General features: G+C 38.3%; 1 protein-coding gene across 2 annotated transcripts; it reads left to right on the forward strand.

Annotated features, from left to right (window-relative positions):
- The first annotated feature begins 238 nt into the window (after positions 1–238).
- Positions 239–23379, forward strand: ZDBF2 (zinc finger DBF-type containing 2). Of its 2 annotated transcripts, XM_044937621.2 has the most exons (5): positions 239–506; positions 3565–7372; positions 9653–9757; positions 10851–10978; positions 14719–23379. In XM_044937621.2, the coding sequence occupies exons 3-5, from the start codon at positions 9698–9700 to the stop codon at positions 21800–21802; spliced, it is 7272 nt and encodes a 2423-aa protein (XP_044793556.2). In that variant the 5' UTR covers positions 239–506; positions 3565–7372; positions 9653–9697; the 3' UTR covers positions 21803–23379. The 2 variants fall into 2 exon arrangements, with proteins under 2 accessions (XP_044793556.2, XP_044793557.2); XM_044937622.2 differs by lacking the exon at positions 239–506 and having other exon boundaries at positions 2910–7372.
- Positions 23380–24704: the final 1325 nt, after the last annotated feature.

A 24704-nucleotide genomic window follows, 5' to 3' on the forward strand; every position in this document is an offset into this window, starting at 1 on the left:
CTGGGAGTCTAGTCGCTCGGTTTAAAACAGGTTTGATCTCACAAGCTCCGGACTGGGGCCCTGACCCTTGAGGAAGTATTCCTTCGGAAGACGTGGGGAGGGGACACTAGGGCGGGAGGAAGGGGCATTCCAGCAACAGGGGCGAGGGGTGGGCAGGGGGCGGTCCCGCGGCTCCTGCGTCAGTGGGGCCCCTGTTCTCGCACCTTCCTTGACGTCAAACCTTAATGAGAGCCGCGAGGCTGCATTTCCCGGGCATGTCTACGTGGGCTCAGTGGTGATGCGGGACGGGGGACCTGCGAGTGACGCTCCCGCTCTGCTTATCCTCCCGCACAGGCGGGAGAGACGGCGGCTCCTATTTCTTGCTCCGCGGGCGGCGGGCAGCGGCTGCTGTCTGGCCGACCTTGGGGTCCGGACGCCGCGGTGGAACCGAAGTAGAAGGGAGCGCAGTTCCCAGGTCCTCAGCCTTCACCCCAGGCCGGGAAGGAATTGGGGAATCTTTCACCGAGGTGAGAACGGCTGCGGGGCGGAGTAGGGGCGGAGCGGGCGCGGGCCGGGCGGGGCCGGGCGACACCGGCGGGCTCGGGCCGGGCGCCTTCTTCCTCTCGACGGACGCGCAGACGGCTCGCCAGTCGCCGGCGCCTACCGCGCAGGTCCTCGGCTTCCCCTCGCCCCGAGTCCCCTTCTGCCCCTCCTGCGGGAGCCGGGCCGGCATCTCCGGGCCGGGATCCAGGGGGCCTGGGTCGTGGGTGGAGGTGGCGAGCTGGCTGCCCTGCGCTTCTGTCGGGGGCCCTGGATCAGAGGGGCTCCGGGACGAGGCCTGAGAGTGGGGCTGGGGAGGGGCTACCTGTGGAGGTCGGATTTAGGGCTTTGTGCCCGCGGGGAAGTGCAGAGGCGCCTGTAGAGCCGAGACCCGGAGCCACCTGTCCATAGATGCCAGTGTCCACTCTCAGTGTCCCGCGTTGTGTGCAACTGTCCCCAAATCTAGGCCTTCAGCGGCCTCTGGCGATCAGAATTTGCTTTGAAAACGTTAGATTTTTGTGTTAATGATCGGTTTACTATTATCGTGCAACGGTTGTGTAAATCTGGTCAGATCACGCGGTCATTTTCACGAGCTCCTAAGGCCCTTTCCAGTTCTAACATGATTCTGGCAGCGCGTGGAAGAGATACCAGCTCTCATGGAACTAAAACACTTTTTTTGCCCCTTCAAATTGAAATTTTGTCTATTTTTTTTTTGCAGATTATGTACTATCAGGGAGGGAAAAACGTTGAAAAAAGCTATAAAACCCTTATTCTCAAGACAGAGTCACTATTAACTGTTTGAGACACAAAACATATATTCGTGTTTCATGAATGGGTTGCTAATATGACCTGTTTTTTAATACAAGAAAGACTTTTCCTATATTAATGTGTAAACATCTTTCTACTGCCTTCCCAAATTGCACTGATTTGGACCCAAAGCCTGAACAGCAAAAAATTTTCTTCTTCTGTCTTGACCAGTGACTAACCTTAGCAGAGAAACTATTAAAAAGCTTAATAAATGTCACTGCAGTGGCCAGGATGTTGGATGGAAATAAACTGAATTCAGAGTACCATTTTCTATAAAATATTGTTTGCTTTGTTTAATCACTTGAGATAATGTTTTTTAAAATGGCAGCTTTCAAACCATTAGTGAATTGTGAAATTAATTTAGTAGATCATAACTACTAAATTAATTTCATAAGCCAAAATAAGGTAACACAGAAATACCAGAGCTCATTACATGTAATGAAGGTAGTGTTTTGTTAAGCTGTTCTAATGTGTGTGTGGTGTTTACATATACTGGGTGTTTACATATACTGGGTTATGATATAAAATGTGTTACTTCCCGTGTGCCATGCTAATTAAATTTGGAAATCACTAATCCAAGGTACTGTCAGCACTCATCTCTGAATGGGAGGGGAAAAAAATGAAAAAAGAAAAAAGAATGGGCGCAATGATGCAATTAAGATTAACAGTAGTTTTACTCTTTTCTTTGGTCTATGTGACCTTGTGTTTTGTAGCACATTAGATTCTTAATTACATGTTTTCACGTAATATTAAAACAATCAATTAGCATTCCTGAAAATACAGAGAGAAAGCCTTTGAAAGAAGTTCACAGATTAAGAGCATAAACTGCTCAGATTGACAGAGTCATTTCGGAGCTACACTGGTTATTGGTGAGTGACTGGAATAAGAGAGTGCTTCTCTCTGAACTTCCTGATTTGTAATGTGGGAGTTATTGGAACACCAACCTTTTAAGGGTGTTTGATATTCAGATGCAGTAATGCATGTGAAACTGTTGTTTTAGTGCCTGGAACATATTTGGTTAAGTATTCACTAGAAGTTATCTATTAAGACTGAGTGAGGGTATCCAGGATAATTCTTGTCATCAGAGGTAAACCTCTATAAGGCAGATAATCCAAAAAAGTGGGAAATTGAAAATTAGTTAATAATGTTATAAAGAGGGGTACCCTGAATTAAGATGGTCTTTTAATATCATTTGGTCATTATTTTGTGATTGCTGCCCTATTGTTTTCCTATTGCTAGAAAAATATTTTAGATTTTCTTATTCAGTAGACCAAATGCCCTTGATAGCTCAGTTGGTAAAGAATCAGTGCAGAATCAATGCAGGAGACCCCTGTTCAATTCCTGGGTCAGGAAGATCCCCTGGAGAAGGGATAGGCTACTCACTCCAGTATTCTTGGATTTCCCTTGTGGCTTAGCTGGTAAAGAATCCGAATGCCTTGCGTGAGACCTGGGTTTGATCCCTGAGTTGGGAAGATCCCCTGGAGAAGGGAAAGGCTACCCACTCCAGTATTCTGGCCTGGAGAATTCATGGACTCTGTGGTCCACGGGGTCGAAAAGAGTTGGTCGAGACTTTCACTTTCACTTATTAATTTATTTATTTTGGCCCCTCTATAGGGCATGTAGGATCTTACTTTCATTACCAGGGATCAAACCTGTGCCTCCTGCATTGAGAGCGCAGTCTTAACCACTGGACCATCAGAAAAAGTCCCAGTCTTTCCTTATTTCCTGTTAAGCTGATGTCTCTGTTGTCGGGCAATTGAAAAATATTTCTCACAGGGATTCTGGATTTGGTTCTTATTCATTGTCGCAGCTTGAGAAACTCACATGCTTCTAACTCAAGGCATTTCAGCAATGTGTTTATTTATCTCTGCAGTAGGTACAGATCTTAGATATGCAAGAAATAGTTCTGGGGAAAAAAAAAAAGCACAACTTTATTTCTGTTTTGAGTTAGTTCTGCTGGTTATCTCAAGCACTTCAGAGATCTCTATTCCCTGCCCCAGATTGTTTTTTGCAGTTTTAAATATTACATAAATCAATGAAAAAAGAGTGTAAACACTGTCATTTTTTTTGTAGCATTGTTATTTTTATGAAAAATAAATGCTTTGGCCTCAAAAAAAGGCTGTTGCAAAAGTACTTAATTGGGTATCACAACTGTAAAAGGTTTAGGAAATTCTTAAGCATTAATTGTAATACTGCTTTCGGTTTTGAAAATGTCTTTAAGTTCTTATTCTGTTTTAGAGGAACCAAAATGGAAATGTTACCGAACCGAACTTGGGTCTGCTCGCCTGCTGCACAGCAAAGCCAGTCTACTGACACCAGGTTGTAAAGGAAACTACAGCTTTTATTTGCAGGGTGCCAACCAAGGAAAAAAGGCAATTCGTGTTCAAAAGAACCAAACTCCCTGATGACTTTCAGGAAGTGTCTTTTAAGGACAACACAACATTTGGGATGAGGGTTGATGGACTTTTTTCTGATTGGTTTGTGGTGAGATAATTGGGTGATGGCTCAGAACTCTTAATCCTTAACCTTCTGGTTCCAGCCAGTCTACCTGCTTTCAGTCTACCTGCTTTCAGCATGTAGTCAGCTCCACCCATCCCTGGCCTGAGTGTGGGAGGGCTCTTAGTTTCTGCAAAAAAAAAAAAAAAGCTGGAAGTTATGCTTCAGATTATTATAGACACACACACACACCCACACACACACACCCCCTACGATTGTTTTATCACTGAAATATTGTTTAAGCTATACTTACTTTTCTTGACTAACTGCTTTTCCTTTGGTTCTGCATTCTCATTTCCCTCTTTGCTTTTTGGAACTCAGGGAAGGTCTAGGAGGCTAAAGCCTTTTTCTACAAACAAGAAATTGGAGACATGGAGGGGCTTTTGCACCTGGGAGGGCCCCTCAGGGTCCTGCTGGGTCTCAGTACCCCCCTTTTCTTTGATACTTACTGCAGTCCTAAAGGGACCAGGGGTGGGATAAGAAAGGGAATAAAGTTTTGGATAGAAAGGTTAATTATAAAAGTCATTTGAGGAACTCAGTTTTAGGGGGACTTGGTTTCAGTAACTCCTTGAGGGTAAATCAAATGTGTTTATGAAAATATGAAAAAAGACTCGGAACTCAAGCTGACTTGTCCACAAAGAGACCTCAGTGAAGCAAAAATGCCCATCTTGATCTTAAATCAAGAGTGTATTAATTTGTATGTTTTAAGTTGGATAAAATATTAAGGTTATATGTGTATGTATTTTACAAATCATCTTATTGACAAATTTTTAAAAAGTTAACTCACCAACTGCTGGGTCTTTTCTTGTTAGGCAAGAGGACTTTTATCTTACACTGATAAAATGAAATAGTATGTAGTCTAAATATTCTGTTTTGGAATTATATATATTATCATATAGAGGTATTCATCATATATGGTTAAAAGAGAGGAGACTATAAAACAGAATGGGTAGTATCATTCCATTTTTGTAAAAACATGTTTAGAACAAGATTATATGGCAAATTGAATGGTGGGTAGTGGGATTATGGCTGATTCCTACGCTCGCTCTTTCTTAATTTTTATAAATGTGCTATAATTTTGTTTTACTTTCATAATAAAATAAGTCAATAAATTTCATAATAAAATTAATAAAAGTCATTTCTTAAAAAAAGTTAATGTGTGTTTTCCTAATTTATAAGCATAAATGGAACTAAGTCTTTGCTCTAAGGGATACTGACTCTTTGAACTTAAATGTTTTGGGTATTAACTAATTCTTCAATATTCTAGGAACTGGCGCTGAATAGTTTAAAGCTATATTCCTAATCCTGTGAAAAACATCTTTGAGTAGGGAAGAACTGTTTTTCTAGAATTTTCTTAAAGCACTCTCTGAATACACTGCTTTTCAAAAAATTTATATGCTGCCTAAAGATATGGTCTAAATCAGGGGTTCCCAAACTTTTTGGCACCCGGGACAGGTTTCGTGGAAGACAGTTTTTCCACAAAGAAGGGGGTGAGGGAGATGGTTTTGGGATGATTCAAGCACACTGCGTTTCTTGCGCACTGATTTCTTTCTTTTATTATTGCATCAACTCCACCTCAAATCATCAGGCATTAGGTCCCAGAGTTTGGGGATCCCTGCTTTTAAATCCTATTATGTCAAACTTCAGTCTGCTTTTCTTGCTCTAATGCCCCTTAAATTCTTAAGTGAAAACGTAGCTCCAGCTGAACTTGTCAACTTACCATCTCCAAAGGTACCTTGAGCTTTCTTGCTTTTGTACTTTTATCTCTGTGATCCTTGGAATATCTGTTCCTGACAATTGTGTCAGCAAATTCTTTGCGGTTCCCAATGTCCAGTTATAAAACCATATCTGCTATGACATCCTGGTTCCTACAGCTAAAACTGAATTTTGCAACTAAACCCATTTGCACGTATTATTTGTGCCTAGACATTTCTCAGATACCACCTCATATTTTTATATTTATTTCCCAGTTCCATTTAAACTTATTGAGAGCAAGAAAGCTTGTCTTGTATTTCTTTCTATCCCTTCATGCTCCTAGCATGGACCTTTAACCAGGGTAGGAGCTAAATGTTTATTCCTTGATCAGACAATGGTGTCAGGTGTTGAGTCCAAGTGTTGGAATTTTTTTGCTAACCAGTGATTCTGGATAAGGGATTGGGGGAGTGGGGGAGTCAACACTTGGCTCACAACAATGTGGAGGAATAAAACATTGATAATTTGGCTGAACTGTCAATTGATATAGATAGCTGATAGGGAAATGACAGTATTTTTTTTTTAAACTAAAACTAACACAAGAGCTAAGTGTTGGTGTGGTTAGTACAAGACCCAAACTTAAATTTCACATAAATATTTCTTTGAAAAGTTTCTCATAAAGTTCATTTTGGGTTTGATGGCGTCTTTGTTCTTAACCCTACCAGAGGCACAGGTGTGCCTTGCGTTCTTACAGCTACTGTTCCGAGAACCCAGAGATGTGAAGTATTTGACGGTGGGTTCAGTGAACCATCAGAGTTGCTCTGTTCCAGGACGTCTTAAGAGGTCATGTGGGATTCAGTGAGTCATAGCATATAAAATGCTTTGTGTTCAAAAGTTAATTTTCTTCTGTTATTGGATACATAATTGTGTCACTTTTCAAATTTAAATTGTGACTTGAGGGTGTTTATTTAGTTAATGGTAGACACTTAGAGGGCTTATCTTTTTTTTTGTTGTTAAACAGTTTTATTTTGATTTATAGATGTTTGCCAGGACTAAATATAGCTGATGAAATATCTGATCTTTTCTGCTCAAGGTAAATGATTTGTTACTTTATAAAAATACCAGGTACCAATGGAATTCAGAGTTTGTATAAAAAGAGCCATTTGGTCATTTAATATCATCCCAGGCCCCAAAGAAATGGTACCTTTAAGGATTTTGTTACTACATGAAAAATGACATGTTATTGGTTCAACCTGTATCAGAATCATCTTGGAACGTTTTAAATTTGTGTAATATGCATGTGCCTGCTTCCTACTAGGGGATTTTGGTTCCATGTTTTTGGGGTCCTAGCATGTGAATTTTTGAAAATGCCAATGGGTGCTTTTGGTTTATTATAGGTCTGTTTCATTGTGGCATATATATGGCACTAGAGATAATGGAAATGGCAGGTAATAATGCCTTGGGAGTTACCATAAGGGTTAAAGATAAAATTTAAATTTTGCGCGCATGTGTGTGAGATGGTTAACTCATACTTTCATTTTGCCTTTTATTCAATGAATGTTTTGATTATATTTTAAATAAAGCACTTAAAAGTTTATTTAACTATCTTCAGAGTTTAGGTTTAAACTCTAGAGTTATCTCAGCCTGAAAATTGCCATATCTGTGAATGCAACTTAAAGTTTCTTTTATTTTGTTGCTTCAGGTTAATAAGTAAAGGAAATTAAAGGAAAAAAGATCAAATTTTAAGTAAATAATTTTTTTTAATATTCTTTATTTCAGAGGCTGATTTAATTGATTTATTTTCCTTATAAGTGAGAAGTCAGACACTATCAAAGTTTCTCATAATAAAAAGTAATGGGTAAGTGAATGTTATGATAGAATTTTGATTTAATGAAGCTTTGTTATTCTCATTGGTTTTAAGGTTGTGATTTCAATGTTTGAACACTGATTTTAGTGAATAAACTTTTCCTGTTGTAGACAATCTTATCAGAAATAATATTAGAGTCATTCTCTTTATATTTTTTGACAGTTGAGTGTTTAAAATAATTAGAATTAAAATATTTTTATTTTATTTTATTTTTAAACTTTACATAATTGTATTAGTTTTGCCAAATATCAAAATGAATCTGCCACAGGTATACATGTGTTCCCCATCCTGAACCCTCCTCCCTCCTCCCCATACCATCCCTCTGGGTCGTCCCAGTGCACCAGCCTCAAGCATCCAGTATCGTGCATCGAACCTGGACTGGCAGCTCGTTTCATACATGATATTTTACATGTTTCAATGCCATTCTCCCAAATCTTCCCGCCCTCTCCCTCTCCCACAGAGTCCATAAGACTGTTCTATACATCAGTGTCTCTTTTGCTGTCTCGTACACAGGGTTATTGTTACCATCTTTCTAAATTCCATATATATGCGTTAGTATACTGTATTGGTGTTTTTCTTTCTGGCTTACTTCACTCTGTATAATAGGCTCCAGTTTCATCCACCTCATTAGAACTGATTCAAATGTATTCTTTTTAATGGCTGAGTAATACTCCATTGTGTATATGTACCACAGCTTTCTTATCCATTCATCTGCTGATGGACATCTAGGTTGCTTCCATGTCCTGGCTATTATAAACAGTGCTGCGATGAACACTGGGGTATGCGTGTCTCTTTCCCTTCTGGTTTCCTCAGTGTGTATGCCCAGCAGTGGGATTGTTGGATCATAAGGCGGTTCTATTTCCAGTTTTTTAAGGAATCTCCACACTGTTCTCCATAGTGGCTGTACTAGTTTGCATTCCCACCAACAGTGTAAGAGGGTTCCCTTTTTTCCACACCCTCTCCAGCATTTATTACTTGTAGACTTTTGGATCGCAGCCATTCTGACTGGTGTGAAATGGTACCTCATAGTGGTTTTGATTTGCATTTCTCTGATAATGAGTGATGTTGAGCATCTTTTCATGTGTTTGTTAGCCATCTGTATGTCTTCTTTGGAGAAATGTCTATTTAGTTCTTTGGCCCATTTTTGATTGGGTCATTTATTTTTCTGGAGTTGAGCTGTAGGAGTTGCTTGTATATTCTCGAGATTAGTTGTTTGTCAGTTGCTTCATTTGCTATTATCTTCTCCCATTCTGAAGGCTGTCTTTTCACCTTGCTAATAATTTCCTTTGATGTGCAGAAGCTTTTAAGGTTAATTAGGTCCCATTTGTTTATTTTTGCTTTTATTTCCAATATTCTGGGAGGTGGGTCATAGAGGATCCTGCTGTGATGTATGTCAGAGAGTGTTTTGCCTATGTTCTCCTCTAGGAGTTTTATAGTTTCTGGTCTTACGTTGAGATCTTTAATCCATTTTGAGTTTATTTTTGTGTATGGTGTTAGAAAGTGTTCTAGTTTCATTCTTTTACACGTGGTTGACCAGATTTCCCAGCACCACTTGTTAAAGAGATTGTCTTTAATCCATTGTATATTCTTGCCTCCTTTGTCAAAGATAAGGTGTCCATATGTGCGTGGATTTATCTCTGGGCTTTCTATTTTATTCCATTGATCTATATTTCTGTCTTTGTGCCAGTACCATACTGTCTTGATAACTGTGGCTTTGTAGTAGAGCCTGAAGTCAGGTAGGTTGATTCCTCCAGTTCCAGTCTTCTTTCTCAAGATCGCTTTGGCTATTCGAGGTTTTTTGTATTTCCATACAAATTGTGAAATTATTTGTTCTAGCTCTGTGAAGAATACTGTTGGTAGCTTGATAGGGATTGCATTGAATCTATAGATTGCTTTGGGTAGTATACTCATTTTCACTATATTGAGTCTTCCAATCCATGAACATGGTATATTTCTCCATCTGTTAGTGTCCTCTTTGATTTCTTTCACCAGTGTTTTATAGTTTTCTATATATAGGTCTTTAGTTTCTTTAGGTAGATATATTCCTAAGTATTTTATTCTTTCCGTTGCAATGGTGAAGATAGGTCTCAGTTAATTGCGGGCTCACTGATTGGTTCAGTAGCACATGGTAGCCCTTTCTATTCTCATAATTATTAGAAATACTAGTGAGTAGGACTCAAGAATGAATTTCTGTTCTATGGTGTTATCATAGCTATCTTCCTCATGGTAGTAAGGAATTATTGTGTTTTTGTCATTTTTCTTTTCTTCCAGTTTGAGTATTCAAGGACAATTGCCATCTGACTTTGGTTTTTCAACATGCAGAACAGATCAGGATATTGCAGTTTTTGTTGTGTATTCTATAATAACCTGGAGCAGGTGAGAAGATCCTATTACTATGGTTATACCACAAGGGACCTACTCATAACTTTCGCTTCTTTTACACAATCAATATTGAGAATCTACTAATGAGGAGATGTGGCTTGTATGGCTGTGAACAAAATCAGTTTCTTTTATTCATGAAGCTTACAGTTTGATGCACTAAGACAGAAAATAAGTAGTCACATAAATTTAGTACATTGTGTGTCAGACTGTGATAAAATGATATGAGGAAAGTAAAATGGGGAAGAAGGTGTGATTTTAGGTAGAGTGGCCAGGTGAGGTTACAGAAGTGACATTTGAGCTGAGATTTGAATGAAATGTGAGGATCAGACTTGCTTATATCTTGAGGGGCAGAATTTCTAGGTTAGAGGGGCAAGGATAGAGACCCTGAGGCAGAAGGGTGGGATTACATCCTGATCATAATTTGAAAGTCTCTGAAATTGATAATGCGTTTAACACACCTAATCTACTGAACATCACAGCTTACCTAGCCTACCCTAAAAGTACTCGGAATACTTATATCAGCCTACGGTTGAGCAAAATCATTTAATGCAAAGCCTGTTTTATAATGATTGGGTAACATGTAATTTATTGAATACTGTACTGAAAGTGAAAAACACAATGGTTGTACGGGTCATTTACCCTCCCGATAGAGAGACTGGTCTCCCTTTGCCTTTGAATCCCCTCCCCTGAGCACAGGTACAAACCACTTGCTTGTTTTTCTTCCCTTCGTACCCTTCCTGCCCTTCCTGTGTATCTTTCTTACAGCCATGGTTGTGCAGGAGTCCTTTTACTCATTTCCAGTTAGTTTTCAGGGAGAATTGTTTCACATGTAGATGTATTTTTGATATGTTCATGGGGAGAAGTGAGCTCTATGTCCTCTAATATTCTGCATTGATTTGCACTCCCCTTAAATGGTTTTCAGATGAGTATTTTAGAATTGCTTTATATAAAGGGTATATCAATTTATACTTTTACCAGGAGTATGATGAATTTATATTGTGATGCTCTCACTACTAATGAGTATTACCCGTTAGTATGTTTACCCATTAGAATATTTAGAAATGTTCGTTTTCTTCTTACTTCCTAGCATCTATGCAGTGACTGTCACAGATCCTTGATCACACAGAAAAGACAACGGATGGGTGCTGCTAGTTTGATGGAACGTTTCTTGCGGGATGTACTGCAGCACCACCCATGTCATTATCAGGAAAGCAGGTGGAGTAACTGAGTGAAATAATATTAGTATATTCATGTGTGCCAAGTTGCTTCATTTGTGTGCCACTCTGTGCGACCCTGTGGACTGCAGCCCCACCAGCCTCCTCTGTCCGTGGGATTCTCCAGGCAAGAATACTGGAGAGGGGTGCCATGCCCTTCTCTAGGGAATATTAGTACGTAGTTATATATTACAGTAGATGTTTGTGTTAACATCTTAATATTTCCTAAAGTGAATCTTTGAATCAGGGAATATAAAGTGAACCTTTATCTAGTAACTTATCTTTGCAGTTGTTCAAAAATTTTTCCTAGGTTAAGTAAAAAAAAATCTCACTCTAAAAGATATGGACTATACTATGCTTTTTCTAAAGAAAAGTCAGGCTGGTAAATATGTATCATCAAGGATGTCACAGGATTAAGCAGGGTAAAAAGGTGGGAACAAACATAACTTTAACAAGATTAGTAACCAAAAGTTGGTGATAGTAGCTAAGTAAGGATAGTCAAGGTAAACATTTATTCCACATTAATGGAACTATTTGCTAACTCTATGCTACTCTGTAAAACAGAATTGATTATTTTTATAATTTGTCAGTATCTTGATAGCTTACTCTTTTATTAATATATTTTGATTGTTTTAATAAAAAATGTTTTGATAACATTTTAAAAAGTTAATGTCCTATGTTGAAGAAGAACTTTGGTAGAAAATCAGATTATGTACTCGGATGAGTTTGCTGCTACAGCTGTTAAGGTAAAGCAACGTAGATCATTAGCACACCTGTACAGTATTAGTTGACTTTGGTCCTAGCAGCAGAATAAAGGGTAAACTTCTTGCACACTTTGCAAGTCACCAACCTAAAACTTAGCAAATGACTAAAAATTTATGATGGGGAAAAGTTAGGAAAAAATATTTGTTTTCTTAGCTGGTGGAAAGATGGAATTAACCTATCTTGAGGTCAGTATAAATTACCAGTTTATAGTGTATATAAAAAATGCTTTAACAAACATATTTGTACATCCAGCTCTTTCTGTGGAGTAGACTTCTAGACTGTGAGCTTTTGGGCTAAAGTTTATGGACATTAAAATATTTTTTATTTTTTAACTTTTCATTTTAGAATAATTTCAGACTTAAAAAATTTAGTTGCAAACTGGTACAAGGAATTTTTCTTGTGTAACGTTCACCTAGCTTCCCCAAATGTTAAATCTAAAATAACCACAGTGGACTTCCCTAGTGATAGTGGATAGGAATCTGCCTGCCAGTGCAAGGGTCACGGGTTTGATCCTTGGTCCGGGAAGATCCGCATGCCATGGAGGAACTAATCCTGTGTGCCACAACTAGAGCCTGTGAGCCGCAACTACTGAAGCCCGCGGGTCTAGAGTCTGTGCTCTACCACAAGAGAAGCCAGTGCAGTGAGAAGCCCATGCCCCTCAAGGAGGAGTAGCCGTGTTCCCTGAAACTAGAGAAAGGCTGCACACTAGCCAGGAAGACCCAGTGCAGCCAAAAATAAATAAGAAAAATAAAATAACCACAGTATAGTGATCAAATCCATGAAATCACCATGATACCATCCATACTGTTTATAGAACTCATTCAGATTTTGTCAGTTGTGTTTACTAATGTCCTGTTTTGGGGACCAACATTCCATCCAGGACCACTCAGCGCATTGAATTGTCACATTTCTGTACTTTGCCATACTCTTGAATTGCTCCTTAGTCTGTCTCTGCTTTTAAGACCTTGACACTTTTTAGAAGAGTACTGGCCAGTTATTTTGTAGGATGTTTTCTAAATTTGGGTATGCTTGATGTCTTTTTATTTTGTTGATGATATCCTTTGTTGTGAAAAGTTTTAAAGTTTAATTAGGTCCTGTTCATTAATTTTTGCTTTTATTTCCATTGCTCTGTGAGGTGGATCCAAAAAAATATTGCTGTGATTTATGTCAGTGTTTTGCCTGTGTTTTCCTCTAGGAGTTTTATAGTATCTGGTCTTACATTTAGGGTTTTAATCCATTTTGAGTCTATTTTCGTATATGGTGTTAAGAGAAAGTTTTAATTTCATTCTTTTTCATGTAGCTAGCTATTCATTTTCCAAGCATCACTTATTAAAAAGACTGTCTTGCCTCCTATGTCATAGATTTGGGCTTCCCTGGTGGCTCAGATGGTAAAGAATCTGCCTGCAGTGCAGAAGACCCAGGTTCGATCCCTGTGTTGGGAAGATCTCCTGGAGAAGGGAATGGCAACCTACTCCAATATTCTTGCCTGGAGAATTCCATGGACAGAGGAACCTGGCAGGCTACAGTCCATGGGGTCCCAAAGGGGCAGACACAACTGAGTGACTTCCACTTGTCATAGATTAAGCATAAGTGTGTAGGTTTGCTTCTGAACACTGTTCTGTTTCATTGATCTATGTATCTATTTTTGTGCCAGTACCATACTGTGTAGATTACTGTAGCATGAAGTCAGGAAGCATGATTCCTCTAGCTCTGTTCTTTCTCAAGATTGTTTTGGCTGTTGAGGGTCTTTTGTGTTTCCATACAACTTTTAAAATTATTTGCTCTCGTTCTGTGAAGAAAACCTTCGGTGTTTAGATAGGGATTTCAGTGACTCTGTAGATTGCCTTGGGTAGTATATTCATTTTAACAACATTGATTCTTCCAGGAACACAGTGTATCTTTCCATCTGTTTGTACCTCTGTCAGTTTCTTTCATCAGTGTCTTATAGTTTTCTGAGTACAGATCTTTTGTTTTCTTAGGTAGGTGTATTCCTAGGTATTTAATTCTTTTTTGAGGAGGTGGTAGATGGGATTGTTACTTTAATTTCTCTGATAGTTTGTTGTTAGTGTATGCAGTAGATTTCTGTATATTAATTTGTATCCTGCAACTTTATCAATTCATTGATGAGTGCTAATTTTTTTTGGTGGTATCTTTAAGATTTTCTATGTATAGTATTCATCTGCAAACAATGACAGTTTTACTTCTTCCTTTCCATTTTGGATTCCTTTTGTTTCTTTTTCTTCTCTAGTTTCTGTGACTAAGACTTCTAAAACTGTTCAATAAAAATGGTGAGAGTGGGCATCCTTGTCTTGTTCATCCTTTTCTTGTCTTAGAGGAAATGCTTTAGACTTTTCACTGTTGAGTATGATGTTAGCTGTGGATTTGTCATAAATAGCCTATTTTGTTAGATATGTTCCCTTTATGCCCTCTTGCTGGAGAGTTTTTTTGAAATCATAAATAGATGTTGAATTTTGTCAAAAGCTTTTTCTGCATCTACTGAGATGATCATATGGTTTTTATTCTTCAGTTTGTTAATGTGGTATACCACAGTGATTGATTCTGCAGATATTAAAAAATCCTTACATCCTTGGGGTAAATCCCACTTGATCATGGTGTATGATCCATTAATGAATTGTTGGATTTGATTTGCTAATATTTTGTTGAGCATTTTTATGTCTATGTATCAATATAAGTGATACTGACCTGTAATTTTTTGTGTGTGTGTGATATCTTTGTTTGGTATAGCATCAGGGTGATGCTGGTTTCATAGAATCCTTTGGGATTTTCAACTTGTTTGATTTTATGATTCTACCTTCTTTTCTGTCCTTAGCCAAATGTTACAAAATTAATTTATTTTGAAACTCTCTGTTCTAGGAATCTGGCCCAGGGTAGAAAGAACATAGAATTTATTATGCATTGAAAAATCTTAAACGGATGTCAAAATATTTTAATGGAATTTTCCCCCTTATTTTTTAGATCACTGCAAAATGAGAGACTTCATATGACTACTGTGTCACCTTCAGAAGTGGTTCCTAATGATGATTTTAGTCCTGAAATAAAGACTGAGGATGCTGCTGGAGTCAGAGAAGAGATATCTACCAAGGCATCTGAACCCATTGAAAAGGTGTATTCTAGGCCTCAGGAATATATGCATAGTGTTTCAGATCGACCATCAGTTATTCAAAAACTGGAGAAAGGACAACAGCATCCCTTGGAGTTCATTCAGAAAATTGGGAGCAGTATGAAAGAGTTTAATCCAGTTGGTGTTAGTCACAGTACAAATAATAGACAAAGTGTAATATGTTCATCAGTGATTTCTAATGCTCCTGTTAGTTGTTTACCTGAAAGTTCTCATGAAAGACCAGTTACAACTGACACTACTACTGGTTTATCACTTGGAGTCCATTTGGATTTAGTTAACAAATGTGACCCAAACAAAGCTGACAAGTACCTAGAACAGCTAAATAAGGGCTCTAGAAACCCTATTCTACCATCCCATCCAGAAACTTCTTCAGTTCCGTATCAGAAACCTAAAGAGTTAAACAGAAAGTCTTTATGTATAAACTCAGATAAGTTGACCTTTCAGGAAGATGTAAATTCTCAGACTAAAGCTTTGTCAACTGACTTTAAAGTCCATGAATTTGTGGGTACTGAAAACTCTTTAAAATTGGAATCTCTTTCTAAATTTGCAGTAAATCCAGTAGTCAACCTAAGTAAAACTGACATGCCTTCTAATAAAGGAATCTTGGAAGATGACATTCCAAAGCACCATGAGAAATTCTTTTCTAATATTGATCATAACCAGGAAGGAAAGCATTTGGTTTTTAACAAGTCAGCCTTTTGGGAGCAGAAGATCGCAGTGAGTTCTGAAATGAAGTTTGCTGGTGGCTCTCTTCAGTCAGCATCTGATCACTGTGAAGAGACTGAACCAGACCTTGGGAAGGGGGAGCAGATTGACCAAGAAGATAAGAACTGTGGATCAAGAGATTCTGCAGTAAGTTTTGATGGCACTTCCTCTTTTTATTCACTGATGGACCAATCCAAAGTGACTGTTGAAGAAATAAACCTTTCAAAGGAAGTACATACTGATTTGCAATATAAGAATAATACATCTTATATTTCTGAAAGAAGCTCTGATTGTGATGACTCCCTTCAGGTGACTACCAGCAAAACTCAAGTGAAAGATGAAAGTGTTCAGAAGGTAATGCATATTAGGCTGGTTGATGAAAGCTATGAATCCAGCGATTCTGAGATGAATTTTGATTGTGATGCTTCACTTCAGTCAACTGATGACTGCCGCCAACAGCCTGAGAAAGAAGTAAACCTTCCTAAGGGGGTGCTCGTTGGCTTGGTTGATATGAACTATGGATCTAGTAGCTCTGAAATAAGTGCTGATTCTATCTTCTCGCTTCAGTCAATGCCTGGCCAATTCCCAGTGACTGTCACAGAAACAGAACTTCAGAAGAAGGTTCACATTAGCTTGGTTGATAAGAACTATGGATCGAGTTGTTCTGAAACAAGTTTTGATTGTGATGTTTCTCTTCAGTCAGTCTTCAACCATCCTCACATGCCTGTCAGTGAAAGAAACCTGGAGGATAGGCCTGTCTCTCTAAAAGATAGTCATTATAAACCCAGTAGTGCTAAAGCATATCTTGATTGTGATGTCTCTCTTGAGAGCGTGTCTGATGGACCTCAGAAGGATGTTGAAAATATCAGTCTTCGGAAAGAAAAGAATGACCTTGTGGATATGAACTGTGAATTTCATGGTCCTGAGATAAAGTTTCATTTGATGAAAACAGATCCTCAGTTGGTGCCTGCCCAATCCCAAGTTGCAGTTAAAGAGGTAAACACTCAGGAAGTAGCTGTTGACCTGGAGATCAAGAGTATTAAGTCTGGCATTTCTGATCTCAGTTTTGATTCTCACCCTATGGGCTCTTGTGGTGAAATAAATCTGAAAGCATTAAATGTTGACATGGAAGTTAAGAGCTATGGATGTTCCAGTTGTGAGTCTACTTTTGACTCCGATTCTTCTTTTATGTCAGTTTCTGAGTATCCTGAGCTGGATGTTGAAGAAATAAATAAGAAGCATGTTAACTTGGAAGATGAGAGCTTTGAATCAATTAGTTCTGAAATAACTTTTTATTCTGATAGTCCTCTTCAGCCAGTAGTTGACCAATCTCAAGTAACTGTTTATGAGGAAGATCCTATTGATCTGGAAAATAAGAGTAATGAATCTTGTGTTTCTGAAATAACTTTTGATTCTGGTGTGCCTCTTCATTCAGGGACTTATCAACCTGAAGTAGTGGTGAAAGAAACATTCATTCAGAAAGAAGTGTGTACACACTTAGGAGAGAAAGATGATGCACCCACCAGTTCTGAAATGAGTTTGGCTTCTTATATCCCTTTTCACTCAGTGATTAAGCAGCCAGAAGAAGCTGTTAAAAACCTAAATCCTCAAAAAGAAGAGTGGGTACACTTAGAAAATAAGGGAAATGAATCTAGTGATTCTGAAATGTTTGATTATGATATTTTTCGTTCAATGACTGGACATTCTGAAGATCCTATTAAAGAAAGAAACCTTCAGAAAGGGGAGAATATACACTTAGAAAATAAGGATAATGTACCTGTTGTTTCTGAAAACAGTTTGAAATCTGGTATTACTTTTCATTTAGTGACTGGTCATCTTTCTATAGCTATTAAAGAAATAAACCAAAAAGAAGAACATGTGAATTTAACAGATAAGAGTAATGAGTTAAAAGTTTCTGAAACAAGTTTGGATACTGATACCCCTGTTCAGTCAGTGACTCACAGACCGGAACTGATTGTGAAAGAACTAGGGCTTCAAAAAGAAAAGCATGCTAAGTTAAAAGGTCAAAGTGCTGAATATAGTGGTTCTGAAATAAGTTTAGATTCTGATTATTCAATGACTGAACCTCAAATAACTGTTAAAGAAATAAGTGTTCAGAAAGAAGAACATGTTGTTCTAGAGAACAAGAGTGGTAAATATAGTAGTTCTGAAATAATTTTGGGCTCTGATGTCCCTCTTCAGTCAATGAATGAAAAACCTCAGACAACTGTTTTGAAGGACGACCATGTTGACCCAAAAGATGAAAGTACTGGACCCAGAGGCTTTGAAAAAAAATTGAATACTAATAACCTTCTTCATTTAGTCATTGACCAACCTCAACTAGTCCTTTTGAAGGAAAAACATGTTCATTTGGAAGATACAAACAATGAATCTAGTTATGGTAAAATAGATTTTGATTCTGCTGACCCTCTTCAGCCATTGACCGAACAATATCAGGAAATGGTTGAAGAAACAAAAGTGCAGAAAGAAGAGGATATGAGCCTGAAGAATAAGGTTGATGAACCTAATGATTCTGAATTAATATATAATTCTGATGTTTCTCTTCCATCTGTGTCCAGTCAACCTAAAGTGGCTGTTAAACAAATAAACCTCAAGAATGAAAATCATGTGTACTTGAAAGATAAGAACAGGCAAGATAGTGGTTTTGCAATGAGTTTGAATTCTGATCTCACGGATCAGTTAGTAGTTGATCATCCTCAGATAACTATTTTGGAGCAAAAGCATACTGAACTAGGAGATAAGCACAATCAATCTTGTGGTTCTAAAATAAATTTTAATTCTGATGACCCCTTTCAATCAGTGGCCAACCAGCTTAGACAAACTGCTAAAGAAATAAGCCCTTGGAGGGATGAAGTTGACATGGAAGATAAGAGAGATGAACCTAAGCATTTTGAAATTGTATCTGACTCTGATGTCCATTTTCAGTCAGTGGCTGGCCAAACTGAAGTTGTTAAGGATGTAAACCTTCTGAAGGAGCATGTTGACTTGGAAGATAAGGTTGTCAAACCTAGTGATTCAAAAATAGACTTTGTTTCTGATGGACCTCTTCAGTCTGTGGCTAATGAAGTTCAAGAGGCTGTTACAGAAATGAATCTTCTGAGGGAGGGACCTGTTTGTCTGAGTGCTAAGAGCTATGAACCTAATGATTCTGAAATAATTTTTGTTTCAAATACCCCTCTCCAGTCAGTGGTTGAGCCACACCACGATTTGGAAGAGCAGCAAACCAATTTGGAAGATAAAAGCAATGATCCTTGTGGTCCTAAGATAAATTTTGTTTCTGAATATCCTCTTCAGTCAGTGACTGGCCAGCTTCAAAGAAAAGCTGTTAAAGAAATAGGTCTTTGGGAGGAAGACCATATTTACCTGGAAGATAAGAGATACAAACTAGGTGATTTTGAAGTAAGTTATGATTCTGATGTTGACTTTGTAGCTGGTCATTCTGCTGTGGCTGTCAAAGAAATAAACTTGCAAGAGGAGGATCAGAATGACCTAGAAAATAAGAACTGTGAACTTAGTGTTTCTGAAATAAAATGTGATTCTGGTGTTCATCTTCAGTTAGGAGTTGACCAACCTCAGGTGGCTTGCAAAGAGATAAATCTTCAGATGGAAAAGTGTCTTGGCATGGAAGAGGTTAGTGAACCTAGGGATTCTGAAATAATGTGTGATTCTGATGTTCCTCTTCAAATAGTGATAAACGAACTTGAAGAGTCAGACAGAGAAACAGATAAGATGCTGTTTATGGACCTGACGGCAAGGGATAATGACTGTGAAATGATTTCAGATTCTGATGTCCGTTTTCAGCCAGTGATTGATTCACCTCAAAGGACTGCCAAAGAAATCAGCTGTATAAATGCAGAAAGTTTTGACCTAGATGAGAACTGTGACTCTTGTGATTCTGAACTAAGATATATTTGTGAAGCCTCTCCTCAATCAGTGACAAACCATTCCAAAAAGGTCTTCAAAGTAGTAAAGCAGAAGCAAGACTATATTATTCTGGAAGAGACAAGCTGTGAGCCTTATGTTTCTGAACTGAGTTTTCAAATTGATTCCTCTCATCAGTCCATGACTTACCAGTCGCAAGAATCTGAAAAAAAAAAGACAAAATATAGTGACCCCAAAGATAAGAGCTGTCAATCTAGTGGTCCTAAAAGAAACTTTGAATGGGAGGAGACTTCTCAGCCAGTAACTCAGCAAAAGCAGAAGGTTGACAAAGGAGTCAGCCTTTGGAAAGATGTAGAAAATATTGGCCTAAAAGATAAGAACTGTGAATCTGGTGTTTCCACAATGGATTGTAATGCATCTCCTGGATTGGTAATCCATCAAATGCCTGATCAAGAAAACCTTTTGAAGTTAAAACATACTGATCTAGAAAGTATGAGCTGTGAACCTTGTGGTTCTGGGGTGAATTTTCAACGTGATCCTTCTCTCCAGTCTGGCAATGACCGGCCTCAAGAAGCTGTTAATAAGATCAACCTATTTAAGAAGATGTCTTTTGACCAGAAAGAAACAAATCATAATAATTCCCATTCAGACTCTGTTCCTGTGGTTGATTCTATAAGGAACTTGGAAAAAGCAAAGGAGGTCATAGAAGATGATTTTCATGAACTACTTCCTGAAGACTTGCCTCCCGTCCCTCCTTCATTTGTGGGGAAAACGCGGTCTCAGATAATGAAAGAAGATGATGTGCAAATGAGTGCTCTTGTGAAGGAATTTAAGAAAGATCATTTCTACTGTTCCTTTGTTAGTGACTGTGAGATGAGAAAAAGGAAAAAAAAATTTTTGAATGAAGAAAAAAAGATGACCTGGACTGACCTCAATCAGGACACCACATCAATTCAAATTCTCTCAGATTGTGATGATAATAAGGGTGGTATTTCACATACTGATGACTTTTCAGTGGCTTTAGATAAACCTAACCATCATCCTTCAACAGAAAGGAATCATGAACAAACATGGCAAGTGGCCTCTCAAGACCAGGCTATAAAAGATAGCCATGGAACTCAAACCAATCTCACAAGTCAACCAGGGACAAAAAGAATTAGAGGACAAGAGAAAGACTCTCCAGTAAGGAAGTGTTTACTTTTACAAAACAACTGGAAAACAAGAGAGAAAGTTAAAAAAAATGAATTTCCTGAATCATGTATTGGCGTTTTGAAGCCTTTGCAGGCAAATACCTTAATTTATATTCTTTCTTCAAATATTAAGTTGAAGAAAGGTGAATCCAACCACGTTTCTAAAAGGAGGCACTGTAGTAGAAATAATTGGGATATTAACATACAGTACAAATTTAACCAGACTTCCTTTAATTGTTATGACCCATTGAATAAGCAAATTGTAATTGATCCTCCTCTGAACATAGAAGTACCAGGGTCTGACAGGAATAATTGTGTTGAAATGCATGTTAACCACTTAAATTCTAATGCAGAAGGTAATGATCCTTATGTACAAAGCTCTGCATCAGTACCTTTTATGACAGTGTCAGTAGGACATGACCTAAAGTCAGGTCAGGGGGCCAGTGAATCTTCTGTGTTTCCAGAAAAATCCAAGATTTTTAGTTCTAGTGAAATTTCAAGGGAAAGTAATTTCCAGTCAACTTTTTCAAGTCGTGATGTTGCCAATACCTCATCAAAATCGTTTAGAAAAAAGTTTTTGAAAAATAAAAGCAAAAATCAGAGAAGGAAGGTATTAACTAATAACAAGCCGGATTTTCCCAAAAAAGGTTATAGATCAGTTATTCCCCAGCAAAATATCAGAATTGCTTCAGAAAAACGGTCGATTTGGATTCAGAGCAAACTAAGTGATATAATTAAAAAGTATATTCCAAAATACTCTGTTTTTTTGCGTCACAAATATCAGTCCAGGAGCACTTTTGTTAGGATGCATATTAAGAAGAAAAAAGCTAATGTTAGTAGGTTAAAGAAGGTGAAGAAACCAGCTAATATGCTCTCAAACACCTCAGTTCTGTCAGCAGGAGCTGAAGAGCAGTCACGAGCTATAGCAAGTTCTTCTCCTAAGCAACGTGTGCAGACCTCTTCCAGCGTTGCACGAAGTAAGAAGAATGGTAATAAAAAACACCCTAGAAGACAACAGAGAAAGCCGTGTAGACCTATCAGAACATATGATTTGAGAAGTTTGTTTTCTGGTGTACCGTATTCGGATAGAATGAAGACTCGATTCTCTAACAAATTATGAGGTAATGAAGTAGACTAAAGGTGTTTCTGTTAAGGGCTGGTTGAAGATTCAGTGCTTCAGTTGAAGTTATATTTGGCACTTAGTGTACATAGCTTTCCTAACTGGTGGAAAAAATGAACCTTCATCTATTTTGCTATAGCCTTATTTTTCAGGACTTTTAATATTCATTTAAAATTAGTGTTAGGGTTGTTTTTTTTTTTTTTTAAGTGCCCTTTGTCCCTTTGTTGTGGAAGAGCTTCATCTTAATTTATATTACATAATTTAGCACAATATATATATACCCTTTGCTACCTTCAATCGTGTCCCATTTATTTTTTATGATTGTGTCTCATGTCAGCAGCTTAAAATATTGCAAGGATGAATGTGGCAAACATACAATGCTGTCTTCTTATTTCCTTTTTAAAAATTGGAAAGATGACGATGTAGTTATTTTCTGTGTGTTTCAAAGTAGTGTTGTCAATGTCATATTCCCCCTGGGTAGTTAGAAAGAAGTTCTAATAGATTATCTCAGCCTTTGAGTGGGATTAACCTAAATAATCACACACAAAATACAATTGATCTTTCTTTCAAAAGTGTTACAGAGAATGAGATTTCATTAACTTTAATCCAGTTTTAAAAAAAACTGCCTGCTGATTTAAATACATACCAGACTCCTGTTTCTTTTAAACTGTATCTGCAGGGCTTCAACGTTCTTCATTGAGATACATCCATATTGTATATATACAATATTTGTAGGTTTTTCTTTAGCATTACTAGATCTTAAGGGGAAAAGGATCTTGCCAGTGTGATTATGCTTTTCTACGAGCTTCCCTGGTGGCTCAGGTGGTAAAGAATCTGCCTGCAATGCAGGAGACCCAGGCTCGATCCCTGGGTGGGGAAGATTCCCTGGAGAAGGAAATGGCAATCCACTGCAGTATTCTTTCCTGGAGAATTCCATGGACAGAGAAGCCTGGCGGGCTGCAGTCCATGGGGTCGCAAGAGTTGAACACGACTTAGCAACTAAACCACCATCACCAATAAAACTGATAACCTAAGTGTAGCCCCATTTCGCTAGTGAAAAGCTGTATTTATTGGTTTGGCCTTCCTTCAACTTGCTAACTGATTTTAATAGTTCAAATGAAAGATGTCAAGATATGCAGTTTAGGTCTGACATACTCAAAAAATCTTTAGATCTTTTATTCAGGGACACTGGTTGTGCTGATACAGATTCATTCAATTATCCTACTAAGTCAAGGAAACTGGATCCTTTTCTGTCATTGATGCTAAAAGGGAAACATGAATTTCAGCTTCTATATTGTGTAAACCATAATTAATTTAAACTTGATCAGTGTACCATGATTTCAGAAATAAAAATGTGTTACTTCAGAATTAAGTACAGTGTAACAGTTAGTTCCTAAATGTAGCTTTATTTCAGGGGCCATTATTTAGCCTGTGGGTATGTTATGGACGTTGTATTGTATTAATAATTTCTTTTAGGTCTGTTCAGCTGCTCAGTTGTGTCCGACTCTTTGCGACCCCAGCATGCCAGGCTTTCCTGTCCATCACCAACACCCAGAGCTTACTCAAACTCATGTCCATGGAGTCGATGATGCCATCCAACAATGTCATCCTCTGTCCTCCCCTTCACTTCCTGCTTTCAGTTTTTCCCAGCATCAGGATCTTTTCCAATGAGTCAGTTCTTCGCATTAGGTTGCCAAAGTATTCCAGTTTCAGCATCAGTCCTTCCAATGACTATTCATGACTGATTTCCTTTAGGATGGACTGGTTGGATCGCCTTGCTATCCAAGGAACTCACGAGAGTCTTCTCCAAGACCACAGTTCAAAAACATCAATTCTTAGGTGCTCATCTTTCTTTATAGTCCAACTCACATCCATGCATGACTGCTGGAAAAACCATACCTTTGACTAGACGGACCTTTGTCGGCAGAGTAATGTCTGCTTTTTAATATGCTGTCTAGGTTGGTCATAGCTTTTCTTCTAAGGAGCAACCATCTTTTAATTTCATGGCTGCAATCACCATCTGCAGTGATTTTGGAGCCGCCCCAAAATAGTCCCTCACTATTTCCATTGTTTTCCCATCTATTTGCCATGAAGTGATGGTACCATATGCCATGATCTTAGTTTTCTGAATGTTGAGTTTTAAGCCAACTTTTTCACTCTCCTCTTTCATTTTCATCAAGAGGCTCTTTAGTTCTTTGCTTTCTGCCAGAATGGTGGCGCCATCTGCATATCTGACGTTACTGATATTTCTCCCAGCAATCTTGATTCCAGCCTGTGCTTCATTCAGCCTGGCATTTCGCATGATGTACTCTGCATATTAGTTAAATAAGCAGGGTGGCAATGTACAGCCTTAATGTGTTCTTTTCCTGATTTGGATGGAACCCATCCGTTGTTCCATGTCCAGTTCTAACTGTTGCTTCTTGACCTGCATACAGATTTCTCAGGAGGCAGGTCAGGTGGTCTGGTATTCCTATCTCTGAGAATTTTCCGCAGTTGTTGTGATCCATACAGTCAAAGGCATTGGTGTAGTCAAAGAGGATGTTTTTCTGGAACTCTCTTGCTTATCCTATGATCCAGTGGATGCTGGCAATTTGATTTCTGGTTCCTCTGCCTTTTCTAAATCCAGCTTGAACATCTGGAAGTTCACTATTCATGTGCTGTTGAAGTGGCTTGTTGAAGTACACTATTCATGTGCTGTTGAAGTGGCTTGTTGAAATATACTATTCATGGCTTGGAGAATTTTGAGCATCACGTTGCTAGTATGTGAGATGAGTGCAATTGTGTGGTAGTTGTACATTCTGGCATTGCCTTTCTTAGGGATTGGAATGAAAACTGACCTTTTCCAGTCCTGTGGCCACTGGTGAGTTTTCCAAATAATATCTTTACTTCTAAATTTAAAGCA

The sequence above is a fragment of the Bubalus bubalis genome, chromosome 2 (genome assembly GCF_019923935.1).
Source record: "Bubalus bubalis isolate 160015118507 breed Murrah chromosome 2, NDDB_SH_1, whole genome shotgun sequence".
NCBI lineage: Eukaryota > Metazoa > Chordata > Mammalia > Artiodactyla > Bovidae > Bubalus > Bubalus bubalis.